The 16,531-nt window shown below is 38.6% G+C and overlaps 1 protein-coding gene across 2 annotated transcripts in view; it reads right to left on the bottom strand.

Annotated features, from left to right (window-relative positions):
* babam2 (BRISC and BRCA1 A complex member 2) overlaps nt 1–16,468 on the bottom strand; it is a 53,538-nt gene extending 37,070 nt beyond the window's left edge. The window contains exons 1-6 of one of the 2 annotated variants that reach the window (XM_003962279.3): nt 16,333–16,468; nt 15,441–15,590; nt 13,729–13,805; nt 12,350–12,444; nt 2,133–2,327; nt 794–868 (exon numbers count right to left, since the gene is read on the bottom strand). In XM_003962279.3, coding sequence (XP_003962328.1) covers nt 794–868; nt 2,133–2,327; nt 12,350–12,444; nt 13,729–13,805; nt 15,441–15,577 — 579 coding nt within the window. In that variant the 5' untranslated portion in view covers nt 15,578–15,590; nt 16,333–16,468. Of the gene's footprint in view, nt 1–793; nt 869–2,132; nt 2,328–12,349; nt 12,445–13,728; nt 13,806–15,440; nt 15,591–16,218; nt 16,278–16,332 lie in introns of those variants that run through there. The other variant, XM_029826482.1, reaches the window with a different exon arrangement.
* Nucleotides 16,469–16,531: the final 63 nt, after the last annotated feature.

Genomic DNA, 16,531 nt, shown 5'->3' with positions numbered 1-16,531 from the left:
CGGTGGTTATTCCATATTTAGCTTAAAATAAGCAAATTACTGAACCTACCTACATTGCTGATAGATCTATCCCACACATTCAAAAAAATGCATAAATGAATAAAGCATTGTACTTTTCTGGCTTTTATCTGTGCAGTAGCATGCTGGAAACTCCATTCTTGATCATTTGTATTTCTCTGTAAGGATGACCTGGTATGTTTCTAACATTTCCTTGCTAAATTTAACATAATACTGTATTTGTATGCTTCAGGTGATTAAAAAGCAGTTATAACGAACAAGATGACAATTTATCTTTTAAGAGCTTGCAATGTAGGAATGTAAATAAGAGTTATTTGGCATGGGTATGCTTATCATGCAAAGACTGAGAGGGATGTGGGGTACAACAATGAGCAAGAAGAAGAGGGGGAGGTCGAGAGACTGAGAGAGACAGTGAGAGAGACTGAGAGAGAGACAGAGAGGTCTAGGCTAAGCTGCCTCCAGTCAGTATGCAGCTCAGAGCAGATCGAGAGTGACGGCTTGCTGATTAGTCAACTCTCAGCCCCCAAGAATAAGTATACATACATTCTTTCTCTCATGCACGCACGCACACACACGCACACACACACGCGCGCGCGCTCACACACACACACACACACACACACACACACACACACACACACACACACACACACACACACCTACTGTTATCACTGCCAATATAAAAACCATGTGCACATGTGTAAACAAATGTTTCGGAGACTATCTCAGACAAAATGTTTAGTTCATGCAGAACATCCGTCGGGTGGGAAATTACCTTAAGGAGGTAGACTGGAATGTTGCTGAAGTCTACTGGGAGTTTGAGAAGGAAACGTGCTGAAAACTCTCCCGTCTGGAAGGAAGCAAACAAAGGGAAAACCACAGGTAGCATTTAATATTAACCAATCATATCTATTTATCCATGATTTCATGTATTTTGATATACATATCTATATATGTAAATCCTGATTGTCTCATTCTTTCAAAAATATTAAAAAAGAATTAGAAACACCCACAACATGCGCGCACACACCCATACACCCACACACACACACACCCATACACACACACATCCTCTTACTTCAATCTTTGCGAGGACTTTCAGACATGATGCACTCCCCAGCTCTTTACCCCCTTTCCCAGCTGACACCCCCTCCTTCAAAAAATGTCTTCACTTGTTAGTAGAATGCAGATTTTGTATTTTTTCTTAATATTGTATGAAAGTACCTTCAATCATGGAAAAATAATCTTAGTAGGTAACAACTTAACACTCTGAATGACGATATAACTGCTGGATATACAGTACCTGAAGGCCTCTTGTCCCGGTCACACATTCAAATCTCCACAAATGAAGCCCATTTACTCACCTTATATTATATCAATCCCAATGTGTCCCAATTTATTAATATTATTGTAGCAACCTTTGCATCTTACAGACTTACAATGCCAATAATGCAGGTTGTTAGTCATTCTATTTTGAACATGGTACTTGCACTAACAGTGATTTTATTTTTTGTTTGTTTTGGTGCACCTCTTGAACATGTTATTTTTTTGTTAAAGATTTCCTTAAATTTTAAGACGAAGATGACACTATTGGTAATTTTTGCCTTTGAACTACTTACTCTGACGTGTTGGTTTGGTTCACTGATCGAGACTTGATTTGACTTTGCCGGCTCCACAATATTCTACCACAGCAAATTCTGTTCTGCTTCTTATCTCTAATTGGGTAGCCACACCCCCCTTTTGTTGATTATTTTTATTCGCTTTAGATCATGTATGACCACAAAACAACTCAGGCATTGATGCATGTGTGATTTAATCCTTTAAGGTCTTCTCAGCTCTCTGCTTTGTCTACCTTCGCTAAACCAGCCTACTATGCTCCAGTGACTGGGGTGTACAAAAATTCATTTATGTCTCACTTACCAGCATTAATTTTAGGGAAGAATAGAGTATCTGACTATATATTTCAGAGATTGTTGTTGTTAATTAACTGTAGAAACAGGCCAATCAGTTACAAGAAAGGAGACTTCATTTTTGGTGACCTGTGCAACGCATAAAAATCCAGAAATTTTGCAATCACCAGAATTGCTGTCAAAATGTCACAGTCACTCACTTACCCAGCTGTTTTTCTTTCCAGCATAAATTTCCATGTTGCGGCCATAACTTGGATCTTCCAGCAAGCTGTCATATTCGAAGAGCAACCTGGAGCTCTCGCGCAGACGTTCACACTGGTAGTTATGGTACTGCTGGAGAAGTTCCTTCACGAGCTGCAGCAAACATTCCGAGTTTCCAGCATCCCACTGGACGAGGTGCTGAGAAAATCACCAGAGGCCATAAGACATTGAAAATCTTGCATTGTTTCAAAGTTTCCAATAATACACAACTAGTTTCAGAATTAACTGATAGCAAATATTTAATAAGACATTGGAGACATGTTCTAATTGCTTAAACACAGTTTGATCACAAATAAATGCACACTATGTACAGTATAGCATGTTGGATATTTACGTGCACGGCCATAAAATGTCAATTTCTTTACATTTTTTACACAAATATCTTTAAATGGATCCCGCAGAGCTCTGATTTCTGATGCTAATTTGATTAGTTTTAGGAGCAGTTCATAATCAATAAATTATACTCGCCTAGCCACATAAATCTATAATCCTGTAAACACAGATTCAATCTATCAGAAAAGCAGGAAATGATTGTGCATAAGGATGTCCTGTCATCAGAGAGTACTTTAAACCAATGTGGAAAAGTACTGAGCTTGTCCTCTTTCATTTTCCCAGTTCATTTAGTAGAACAGATATATATTAACAGGAAATGTATGCGCTCGCTTGCCTAGGGTGCACACAGACTCTGGCTTAAGTTCAATTCGCACACAAAACCTTTTAACCAAGACGCCAAACATTCTAATTCACAGAATGAGACTACTGACAACAACCAGCCACAGGGGAGGCAATAGAGCTGATCCTGTCCATGGGTGCATCTGGAGCAAAAAAGTCCAAATGAATGCAAACATCACATCACAGGCCATAAAAAAAACTGTATTGAGATGACAATAAAAGACTATCAAGCACCTAAAATGTATTATAACATCAAGAAAATCTAACTTCAATATTGACTTCATTTACATTGAATGTCAAGATGACAACACTTATGATAAATTTAACTGTAATATAAGTCATCCAGTAGCTTTGGAGTATGACATACTGGTAGTCCTGGCCCTGACCCCTGACAGATAAAAGTGAGTCCTTTCTTACATTTTTCCAAAGATAAATTGTGCAAGCACAGCTAAAGGAGGATTTGCGGTATACTGTGTCATATTTGTTCAGTAATTTGTTTTGTTTGGTGATGTGCACTGCATAGCAGAGGGGATTAATACCACAGGTGGTTAGCACAGTACTTTTAATACCTATTACAATACGGCATCAGAAGTAGGGTGTCTGACTTGACTTAGCTTGTCTCCATAACTGTCTGTCTGGCAGCCTATATTAGCCCATTGGAACAGACTTCAATTGTTTAAATGCTTACCCCTCCCTAGTATGGGAGAAGCAGTGGGTGCATGGCAAGGGCAGGCTAAACAGAGACAGTGACCTCATCATTCCTGAGCCACCAGTGGTTACCAGCAATGCCGGGATTCCCGAAACAAGAAGGCACTTTAGACAAGGATGGGCATTGTCCAAAACAGGCAGTCAGTGCTTCAGGGCAGGAGCGAAACCAAAGAGAGACTGAGAAAAGTGCTGTGTCAGGACTGTGACACAAAATATCAGTGAAACTCCACTGAGGAGGAGGAGGAGGTGCAGGGATAAGGCGTAGGGGAGGGGCAGAAGAAAAGCTAAAGAGCTTTGGCAAGTAGGCCAAGGCCATTGAAGACATACTTTAATTTTGATTTAACTACTGATGCATTGTGCACCTGAAATTGTAAAGGAAAACAATGAGTAAGGTGGAGCTAAAGTGTTAAATGGGTGTATTTCAATATAACTGTAAAAACACACACCCATAAAGAAGAAGAATGGATTACCACTACCTGAAACTACAATAAAACACACTAGAGCCTTGGGATTCTGAAAATCACCAGCAGTTATAACATTTATATATGCCAGCATAGCATTAAATTCATAGATCAAAATTAACAAATTAACATAGAATACAATAATGATGGCTGAGGTGAGACCCCTACTGTTAATAGATTATCGCAATACCTCCCTCACGTAGGCTACATCTTGGAGGAGCAAAAGTTTAAAAATGCTGAAATTTGACTTGTGTTTGTATGTGCATGAGAGAGGCAGAGACATAGCAAGGTAAATAGAGATTGGATCTATCAAATAAAATGACATTTATGAGACATTTGTGAACAGTAGTCTCATTTTTTCCTGTATGTGGTCCATAACAACATACTGGAATAGTTTGGTTTACACTGAAGCAAACATGAGTTAAGGTAAGGTAGTTTTTGGGCACTATCATCAGAGTAATACAAAGAGAAGTAAAAAGCACTGATCCAAAAAAGCAATAACCATGTGTTGAAATGTGTGTATGTGGAGGAATGTGCATCTGCAGAGAATCTCCCCTGAATTGATTTTATACGCTCTGATGAAGGCTATAGATGCCAAAATAAATCTATGTGGGTTTTTTTTCGAATAAGATAAGCCCTCAAGAAAATGTAGACATTGGAAAGATGAACACCAAAAGATACCACAGTTAAAAGGAGGCTATTTCAGTAGGCAACATGTGCATTTAGCAATATTATAAGTAGGAAAAACGCAGTATATTAATGAATAGAACCACTTGATCTATAGTTCATTCTCTACAGAACAAAATATTTCTTAGGGCTTTAACCACAGGGGGTAGATATCATAATCTTGAACAATATTCCCTGTTGAATCTGGATTTTATAATCCAATTTTTGGTCACAACACACAAGCTAAACCTGTGTCAGATGATTAAGGCTAAATTTGGCTTAAGATAAAAAACACGATCTCTGAAAGGGAGCCTGGTGTTTTTTTTTCTTTTTACTTATAGTAAAAATATTTGTAGGTGAATCCGTTTCTAATCATATTAGCCAAGGTTCTATTTGGAAATAAGTACACGACACTTTTTTTTTTACTGTTGTACGAATGTGACAGTGCACAACCTTCGCACTCCATAGTTGCTCGGAATTTTGTGACTTTAATAAACACGGGAATTTTAATGGAAAATGTTGTCTTATTACTATAAGTACTACTACTACAAACTACAAGCACCGACAGTGAAGGTGATTACGTAGTTTAATGCGTGCCCAGTTGTTAGTAAAACCCTCAGACTTCACTCTACGCTTGAAAATACGCTTCATCTTTCCTTCTTTTTTAGTTACACACTAATTGTTTTTAAAGCATGTGTGGATGACTGCAGAGGACCTGTTTCATGGATATGCTCGTCAACTATTACATATTACCAATAACCTCAATTTAAAACCTGCGTTTACATTATTTGCACCATTTGATCCAGATTTAAGCACAGGATTGATTTCCGAAGTCACCATTAAAATCTGTAGCTCTATTTCTTGCTTATTTTCTTTTAAAATGCACATAATCAGGCATCTTCCCAATAATAGACCCAAGTTGACTGAATCAAGTGTTTCTGTGCCATCCGTCTGTACCATCTTCAATCCAACATTTATCTCTCACAGGAGAAAGAGGAACCGGCACCTGAAAATTTAAGATAATTATATAGGCCAAGAGAAGATATTTGTTTTTATGTCTTAAATGTGATTTTTATAGATGCTGGCAACCCAATCCAATAAATCACTGTAGACTTGAAAGTGTGAGGCATTAAAAACTCCCAAGTATTAAATTAATCTCTGTAAGACTCTAATTCAAGTGTGGGCTCACACCCTGTTTCGCCCCCGGAGAATGCCAAGCCTAAGATCATACTAAATTGCTTTTGTCATGTGTTTAAGACACTTGGCATTCTTAGCCCAGTGTGTTTTTCTCCACTGATCCATGCAGTCTGTGTCCAGCCAAGCACAACTTGTTGACATGAATAGCATTTTTTCCACTACTTTCAATGTTGACCAAAAATAAGCTTATTACTTGTCAAAGTGGAAACTTTATTTTACAAATAATTGTCAATTACTTCATTTTATATAGTGTAAATATTTGCTACACAAATATTTTCCCCTGTGAAAGAAGCTGCTGTTTGTCTGATAAGACAAAATTATGGTCATCAACACCAAAACACTGCACTGCAAACATGCCATCACCACCTTGAAGCAGGGAGTTAGCAGCACCTCGCTATGGGGATTCTTCTCAGCAGCAGGACCTAGAAGGCCGGTGAAGGTAGAGGGGAACATGAATGCAGAAAAATATCTGTCAGTGTGCAAGAGAACTACAATTTAGAAAAAGATTTCTTTTTCAGCAAGACAACAAATTCAAGCAAACAGCAAAAGCTCCAAAGAAAGGATTCAAAGACAAGTTAAATGTTGTGGATTGGCTAAGTCAAAGCCCAGATGTCGATCCAAGAGCTGTTCCTGCCTGATCCCACAGCAACCCGAGACAGCATGAGCAGCTTTGCAAGAAAAGATGCAGGAAACTTGCAGATCTGCCAGCCTGATTTGATCTCCGCAATCACCTCAATTATATTGATTTTAGATATAAGCATAAAGGGGGAAAACATCTAAGGGAAGTGAATACTTTTTAAAGTCATTGTACAGTCTCATAAAGGGTTTGACCTCAACATCAGTCTTTTTTTTCTCCAACTATTGTGGTAAAGTTACTGATCACGTACAACTCCCCATGAAAGGCAGTGCCAAACATGTCAGTGAGCCAGTAATAAACTCTTATAAAACTTGGAACATAGTATTCCCTAAATGAGGAAGGAAACAGGAGCAACAGTTGGTACACTATACCCAAGCTGACAGGATTTGGGTTCACAAGCCGCCTGAGGTCCATTGTTACAACAGTAGCAGAGGACAAGCAAAAGCAGCAAATAGGAAGTGCTCACCATTGCACTGCATGGCATTCAGAATTACTACAGGGGTGAAGCAAAGTAGGGAATGTTTCCTCTTCTTTCACTGGAGAATACTTATACTGGCTTTACACCCCTTCTAATCCGAGGAGTTGTCCTAACATCTAAACTACAAAACAATATCTCATTGTACAAGGGAAGAGTTTAAGGGCAACCTTCGTGGCTCTCTCTCTCTCTCTCTCTGATCAAAGATGGAAAACCCCTGCTTATAAGTCTCTTTCCAGGTGGGGAAGCAAGACAACAGATAATACAAACACAGAAAGAATGTCTGGAATTTGCAATGTGACTCCACATGGCCTGTCTCCACCAGGCAGTAGAGAAGAAAATAAATGCAAACAGGTTTTTGTGCTTTCTGCTGGGACCACTGAGGCCTAACTTGAGGTCTTGAGCACCTGGGGAACTCCCGAAATGCTTGGTGCCTAAACGCATTACACAGCAAGTCTAGACAAGGAAAATAATGCATTACACATCATGGGGACAGAGGAGCAAATAAATAGTGGAAGTGGACATAACAGTTCCAGTATTTGTTGCTTGCTTATTTTAAAGGAACAGTTAATTACAGACTGATTTTTCCTGCAAACCGATTAGAAATGAAACATCTCTTGCAAATCATTACGCAAAATCACTGCACAAACAAATTACAAAAGCAATAGGATTATAAAAATATGAGGCCTTATAGGCAATATTTGATTTTAATTTGAAAGATTTCTTAATATTGTATCCTGTCTTTTCTAAATGGGGTAACAAAACATAAAAAAAACATATTTTTTACAGAAATTAACTAACCAGCAGTGCTTACAACTTTCCATCACCCTTAGTCATTTTTCCCAACTACTCATATGCAGACCTTCCCTTTGTGTAAAATTGGGAAACCGGGAAATCTTTCCAAATTCCTCTTTACTGGGCTCACACTCCTCCGCCCAACAGGTCATAAGATTTCCGTTAAAGAGCCAGGAAAAGATTTGCCAACATTCTCACAAACCTTGAGGTTTTAATGCATGATAAGAGTTGAACTAAATGAACTTTCACAACCACAGGATAATAATATTTGCAGACTGGTTGTCAGACTCAGCCGTTACCATGTACAGTACATGAGAACCAGCAACAGTCTTCTTATAAGGCCAGCATCCCATTCTGTTGTATCCTTTCCTTTCCCATCCCAGCCTATCCACTCACTTCTGTCTAGCATCTGTTCTGACACTGAATTTTCTGACTTGGCAGAATAACATTTCTCTGAAGGATTTTACATTGATATTTACAGATTGGTAATATATTGAAAAGATAAAATGGGATTTGAAAAAAAAAGGATGTAGACATATAACAAGCATTGGTGCAGTTCAAAAGGTTATAATATTACACAACATTACACAATACTGTGTCTGTGCTGCAAGGCTGTTCTGTTTTGTGATCTTCCTGTAGAAGCAGATTGATCTGTCTGTTAAGGTTACTTGGGTTGAGAACATTTTTTTTTTTTTTAAATGATGCAATTTTTTTCCATCTTGTCACTGAATTTATGTCCTATTATTGCAGGCATGGCGTGTCTCATGCTTAAGTCACTGCTTCTTAAAGGGAATACAAAAACCTCAACGAGTTACCTCTCTGCTCATCTTTGTCAGGATTAGAGAGCAAAACACGTCGACTGATACAAGCTTTGCTTGGAAAACCATAAAGATCAATAGTATCTAGTATCAAAGTATCTGGCAAAACATGATGGTGAACATAATGTCAACCTGTCAAGAATAGCATTAGGCTCTGATGTCATTTACATAAAGAAAAAGGAAGACAATGAAAGAATAAAAGGCTGTGGTGACAAGACTGATTATGTGCATCATTCTGTTGCTCTGTTCTGTGCACATTACAAGAGGTTCATTCTTCTACTTCCCACCACACAAATCAAAGGTTGAGGGACAACACGAGTCACACATCTTAACAACAGCTCAATCTGGAAAATTAACCTCGTGGCCTAGTGAGAGTAACAACAGCAACAAAAAAACAAAGCAATGAAAAAAAAGTGAATGATACCTGTGGTGGGTGTAAACAAGAGCTGTGTGTTGCTGAGACATCAAAACCTTTACACAGCACTACCAGAGAACCTGAAATTTTTTTAATGTTCACATCTGCTGGATCACAAAGGCTAAAAAGTGTTTAAACAGGGGCAAAATATGCCCTTCTATGTTATGATATTCTTTACCCAATTGTAATACAAATATAATAACAGATATTTACATCAGGAGGTGTCCACCAAACAGCTGTTTATTAAAATGTGTTTTATCTACGTACTAACCATGTTTAACTGGCCTTAAAAGAAATCAAAGGGAATGCAGGGGGAATTTCTGGGAATTTGGTGTTTTAAGAAGTGGGCTGTACTGACTGAAAATGTACAGGAAAAGGAGTGTGTAGGAGAGGCGGATCTTAGACTAGCAGACAAACCATCACAGATTATGAAAACTTGAAGAGCATAACATCATGGTGAATGGAAATAAACAAGTGACAGGTTGCCAAGTGAGCGATGAGCAATACTACCCTCTGCCCCCCCTAGACTCTTTAAACTTTTCCATGATGGGCTATTTAAAACTAGCTCAGCTGAAGAGTGGGGTAGTACCTTAACTCAACAAGGAACTACCTAATGGAATGTTGAACTGCATCAAGGTTAGCTCCCAGGTCAGTTCAGTATACATTACATACTTCTCAACAGCGTAAAAGCATCTTATTTGAGAAAGAGAGAAAAACAATTCAAGAATATGAATTCATTTTTGAATTAATGAATTTATGTAACTAGATGAAAAATAGTGCTTGAGATTCCCTAGGACTTCATTTAAAAGCCTAGAGATTTTTCAAAGCATAATGACGAATACCGTAGTTAGGCAAGTAAAAAAAAAAAGTTGTGACATCAGAGTGATCAACGAGATGGATAATTCTGAAGTAAAGCACTCATACATCACACGAGTGGTCAAACCTGTTTCACAGTCATTGCAGGTAACATGTGACACAAGGGAATGTTTGACAGTGTGAGAACAGGAGGAAAATATTCAATGTTCAACACTACCCCTGCTGGTAGGGTTTTGTATTAAGGTGAGAAGAAGAATCCTCATACGAAGGGTCACTTCTGAGCCACTGCAACTTAATGCCACTGTGTGTGTGTGTGTGTGTGTGTGTGTGTGTGTGTATGTGTAAATAAATAATATAACTGCAAATGGTGATATGATTTGAAAGAAGTATTTGTAATGCAAAATTAACAGTAAAAAGCTAAACTAAAAACCCTGGACAGTATTTTTGGACAAAAATTAATGGATTATGAGCGTCCACTGGTCGTGTTGTAACCATTTATTAAGATGTAGCCTGTGCTATTAACATGGACACACTAGACTCACACCCATGTGAAAGTAGACAGTGCTGATGTAACCAGCTCTTGCAGTTTTATATGAGATGCTACTAACAGATGTTGATTCATGATTCTAAATTAACAGGCAACCGTGATAGTGAATCATGGCCAGAAGATATTTGCAGCTTATCTGCAGTTTGTAGCTTACCATCAAATCAGGTGTCAAGTAATAGTTGGCCTTATGACGGGGCAACAGGGCTAACAAAAAGTATAAGGACATTTTGGAATGTTGAAGTTTCCTCAAACAACTTGAAACATATTTGTAAATTAATTACAGAAAAAAAATATTTAAGAACAATAATTCCTCAGTCTCTTCCACTATACATTACAGTTGGGGTGAAGATGTCATGATCATATGCAGTGCCCTTTTCGAGGGGCTGCATATTCTTTCGAAATAGTTCAGTCCTATTTTTATCATTCCAAAAAATATTGTTTTAATACTGATGTGCAGGCAATAGACATGTTTCCACTGGTAGACAGGAACTTTACAGGAATCGTTCCTCTCAATTGGTGTTTTGGTCGTGTCTCTACTACACTCGCCCGTCCCAACTGACCTCCCTTGCGACCGTGACATTACCCAGACCAGCCGTGAAAAGCAAGAATCATAACAAAAAACATAGGAATGAGCATAAAAGGAGCTAAAGCGGATGCCTGATTTCTGGTTTTAGTTTCTGTCCGCATGGCAGCTATGAATGAGAGGAGAAGATGTTTTGAAGAAGAATTAGTTGACGGTGATTTCTGGCAGTGTTACGTTCTGCTGCCAATCAGTGCCAAGTAAACCTCAAGACACACGCAGGATTTTTGGGGGGCCCGGCTAAATACCTACGTTGGAGCAGGTTCTCGTTTAGGGTCTGTAAAAGTTCCTGTAAATGGCCCTTTGGGGAAGTTTTGGCAGTGAAGACATGCACCAATGGCCCTGGCCCCATAAAACTACACTGAGGTTCCTGCAGTGGAAATGTGACTAATGTGCTCTATCACAGACTTCAAGTGAGCTAAAAAAGTTCTTTTTAGCAGGCAGTAAGTGTGTTCCTGTCTGAGACAACCGGCTTGTTTATTTTGTTAACGAGACTTCTAAACACAGACATTAGGCCACTCCCATGATATCTTCAAATCTTTACCTTCTTTACCTTGTTGTTGAGTCTGTTGTGTTAATGGTGTCATTCTGACTAAGTGTCCACTTCATGGTAGACCAGAAACAGTCCCAAAGTGTCTCCATTTGTAGTTTGTAAGTGTAAACTGGTTAATTTCTTCAAGCTTTCCAATCACTTCACAACCCGTTCCAGCATAAATAAATCAACACTTATTGATTGTAAATCCATTGAAAACTCTTTTGTTGGCAGGGCATCGGCCACCGAAACATATTCTTCTGATGTGGAGCAAATTCAAAATGTTTGACTGGTTTTAACTGGTTAATGTAGCTCAAGTCAACACCTCCAAACTTATTCTCTTTACTAGACTGCCTGTTTGTCAAAACATTGGCCAAATTAGCTTTTTTCCTGACTTATAGGATACATTTTATACGAACGCTAAAAGATTTTATGGTTGCTCTCAAAAAGGCCACGAAAGATCCCTTTTTTCTGCTATTATTCTAAGCACATTATTAATGCAAAACCCAAGAAATTCCAAATGGTCACAGAATTGTTATTTCTACTGTATAAACCAATGCATCTCCCCGGTCCATGATATATATGGATGTAGAATGCAAAGGTATGGCACCCCTCGTCAAGATTTTGTTTTACAGTTATGTGTCCTCACCACCAAATTCCGTGTCAGAAGTTTGGTCCCCCAAACTTTTGCTGTGGGCCCTTTACCATTACGATTATTTTCAAAATGTAGAAAATTAAAAGATGAAAACTACAGAAATCAACTTGTTTTCCATCTGCGGTTTGATGCAAACATAATTAAATACAAATGAGTCGTAAAATTGTCCACAAAAAGGTTACTCACTGGTAGTTCTGAGGGTTCAGGGAGGAATTCAGCATCTTCTCCAAAAATAAAATCTGGTGGCAATTCTGGATACCGTGCATTGAATATAATATCCCCTTGACAAATAAAAAGAGGCAACAGTTATTATTTATACAAACTAATAGACACATGAAAAACACAAAACTGTAAATTATTAAACATGGTAATGTGGATTTATTTTTTACAAAACCCCCTGCAGAGAAACTTCACATAGAGAGGAGTCAAACTGGGAACCTTTTTTCTACAAGGTATACGGGGTGACCACTGTACCACCATGCCACCCACACTTGGAAGAAACTCTTAAGCCAGATTATAAGGCCAAGGGTAGGATTTCCATTTTCCCCATTGTGTTTTTAGATGAAATATGGAAAAAAACATGTTTTTCCACCCACTTTAGTCATTAAAGAACATTTTTAACCTGGAATAAATTATTTAAAGACTAAAGAGGGTGAAAAACATGATTATTTTCCCCATATTTAATCTAAAAACACAATGGGGTAAATGGAAAACCTTCCCTTGTCCTTACAATCTGAACTATTAAATAAGAATCATAAATGGTAGATAAAGGGATATCTACAAAAACAAATTATGGGAAATAGGAAAGAAAAAAAAGTTGAAGAACATGTTTTTGTGTGGAGAAGGAAAACGGAGGTTTTGTTTGTCCTATTAAGTCATACTCTAGTCTGTTTACATTCTGATTACATTGTCAGCTGAGAGAACTGCTTACGGACGTGGACAAAGCTTTTGCTTTTGAATTTACTTATTCTTATGATGACCTTTCTGTCATAAATATACTGTAGTTGCCTTTATGCTGTATACCTGGATGATGAGGGGCAAATGTGTAAAACTGCTGGTGTGGCATGCTATGCAGATAATTAATATTGCATTTACATTTGAGATATTACTTTCAATGGTGTGGACATATTTCTTTTCACTGCAATAAACAAAAATCAGATAAAACAGGCTGCCGCAGTTCCTGTTTTTAGCTTACCAAAACCATTCATTTTGTATCCATTCTTTCCTGAAAAAGATGATAAATCCTTAAATTTTCTAATGGTCCTTTTTAGACAAGATTACATATTCTAAAGTGTAAAAACCTGCCTCATGCCCTTTCATGTGCCAATATTCACAATTCACTGTTACCTTTGCGTAAAAATTGTTGTGCAGTATTCCCTACTGACTGTCCTAATGAACTGTCTGATGGAAATTCAGTCATAAATATGCAAGAAAATGAATTGCAACTAGCATTAAAATTGCAAAGAAGAGATGCCTATTGTTCTCAAACCCATTTGCCAAACAGTGACAATTAAGTGAGGATGATGGGATCACATCTCCTGACATAAAAAAAAGCATCAACCTACATTTAAGAGTTTCTCCAGCATAGGGGATATGAAGTTTAAAGCGATCACAGCAGGGCCCAGGGGTCAGAGATGTGCATCTGTATACATAAAACAACAAATGTGGCAGCTCAATCTTGGCTTAGTTTAAGAGACTTTGACATAAAAAGTATAGAAATTAGTATATATGGTCAATGTAAGATTAACAGATATAGACTTTATTACCATTTCATTTCAATAAAATAGCATTTTTCTCAGTATTAGATAGCATAGTGTCATAGATTATAAAATATTTATTTTGATAATCTTTTAACCTTTATGTGGAGCACAATACCACGTAAAAACATTAATCTACTATCATGAATAACAGTATTTTGTGATGATTTCCCCTTTTTTTTTTTTCGAGAACACATCAGATCTAAAGTGTGTGGGGGGGGGTTGTCTTGAATAACTTTCCTGATAAAAAGTAGGTGATGTATTAGTAACAAAATGATGCCACATAATTTGATAGAAATGAAAATAATCACCCCATAGAGGGGGGAAATCAAAGACATGCTAAAAATGAAAGTGAAATAATGATGCAACAGACTGGTCTATTTTGCCAAAATGTCACTGTAGCAACTCAAAATGATTCTCAGTAGTTTATGCGGCCCCCACGTGCTTGTGCGCATGCCTGACAACGTCGGGGCATGCTCCTAATGAGATGACGAATGGTGTCCTGGGGGATCTCCTCCCAGATCTGGACCAGGGCATCACTGAGCTCCTGGACAGTCTGAGGATCAACCTGGCGGCACTAGATGGACCTAAACATAATGTCCTAGAGGTGTTCTATTGGGTTTAGGTCAGGTGAACGTGGGGGGCCAGTCAGTGGTATCAATTCCTTCATCCTCCAGGAACCACCTGCATACTCTAGCCACATGAGGTCAGGCATTGTCATGGACCAGGAGGAACCCAGGTCCCACTGCACCAGCGTAGGTTCTGACAGTGGGTCCACGGATTTCATTCCGATACCTAATAGCAGTCAGGGTGCCATTATCTAACCTGTAGAGGTCTGTGCGTCCTTCCAGGGATATGCCTCCCCCAGATCATCACTGACCCACCACCAAACCGGTCATGCTGAATGATGTTGCAGGCAGCATAACGTTCTCCACGGCATCTCCACACCCTTTCACGTCTGTCACATGTGCTCAGGTTACACCTGCTCTCATCGGTGAAGAGCACAGGTCGCCAGTGGTGTAGTTGCCAATTCTGGTGGTCTATGGCAAATGCCAATCGAGCTCTACGGTGCCAGGCAGTGAGCACAGGGTCCACTACAGGACATCGGGCCCTCAGGCCACCCTCATGGAGCCTGTTTCTGATTGTTTGGTCAGAAATGTCATCCAGGCTCTTGAGACTGTGCTGGGAGACACAGCAAACCTTCTTGCAACAGCACATATTGATGTGCCATCCTGGAGGAGTTGGACTACTTGTGCAACCTCTGTAGCGTCCAGGTACAGGTTTTGGGGGCCGTCTCATTGTTGCCCCTCTGATGCTCCTGTTGTTGATTTCATTAACAAGAAAGCAGCAGAAACTGATTAACAACCCCCTCTGCTACTTAACTGACCAGATCAGTGTCCCAGAAGTTTGACTGATAGGTTGCTATACTCTGATTAAAAAGTGTTCCTGTAATTTTTTTCAGCAGTGTGTATGTATGTATATATATGTAAAAACAGAATAGGACCAGAAGTCCTCCTTACCCTGTTTTGAGGTCTGTAATACGAAGGCAGTTTGTGGAGTCCAGTCCCACACGGCCATTCCAAACAACGCTACACAGCAATGGTCGCAAACCAGGTGATATCCGGTGCAGCGCAACCTCAGGGGACATATTATTCATTGTATGCAAAGATCTGCAATGAAATATTTACAAGACAATACATTTCATTAATGATAGGGTTAGTATACACAGTTATATGAGAAAATACTTTTATTTCTATTCCTTTTCTTTATGTTTATATCCCTTTCAGAGTCAGAGTAGGGTGCTGGAGCCTATCCCAGCTGAATATGGGTCAACGTAGGCTACACCACAAATGAATGGCTGGATCATTGCAGGGCCCTACATGAGGAGATTTGGGGATTCGGTACCTTGCTCAAAGGTACCTCGGTGGTGCTCTGAAGGAAATTAATTTTATTTACATACACAAATATGTTGGCTAAGAAAAATCAAACGAAAATAACAGGTACGAAAATAGAGCTTACATGATAAAGCCATCTGAGGTTTACCAGGTTTTAACAGAGTACAAGTAAATCTGACAACATTGGACATTACATTACAGTAGACCACTGCACATTTAAGCTCCTCCACATTGATATGTCAAGCAGAAAAACACAGCACGAGAAACCGAGTATAGCAAAGCATAGATTGCAGAAATTCCTCTGTATATACTATTAATGTAAGTCTGTTTCACTGTTTAATGCCAGGATGTTGTTTAGTGTAATGTGAAATAAGATTAATGGAGTAAGCCATTATTAGCGTTCCACAAATCTGACGTAAAATTACTGGACAGTTTTCCGTTCCGGTACACACAGCACATATATAATCTTAATAATTATCATCAATTTAATTACAAAATTTAATGACAATCGAAATACCTGAAGCGACAGAATGAGGTAAATACTGAAAAGCAATTTTCTTCACAACTTCCTGGATCGGATGTTTGGGTCCTTTTACCGATCACAAACTTAGCTGTCTATAATAATGCCTGACACGAGGTATGTGTTAGTAATTATTACAACAATATTTTCTTGCTGAAATTTTACTTAAATATCAGAAATTTTACGTCATAATTAT

Source organism: Takifugu rubripes, chromosome 2, assembly GCF_901000725.2.
Source record: "Takifugu rubripes chromosome 2, fTakRub1.2, whole genome shotgun sequence".
Classification (NCBI taxonomy): Eukaryota; Metazoa; Chordata; class Actinopteri; order Tetraodontiformes; family Tetraodontidae; genus Takifugu; species Takifugu rubripes.
This window is presented reverse-complemented; position numbering and strand designations above follow the sequence as displayed.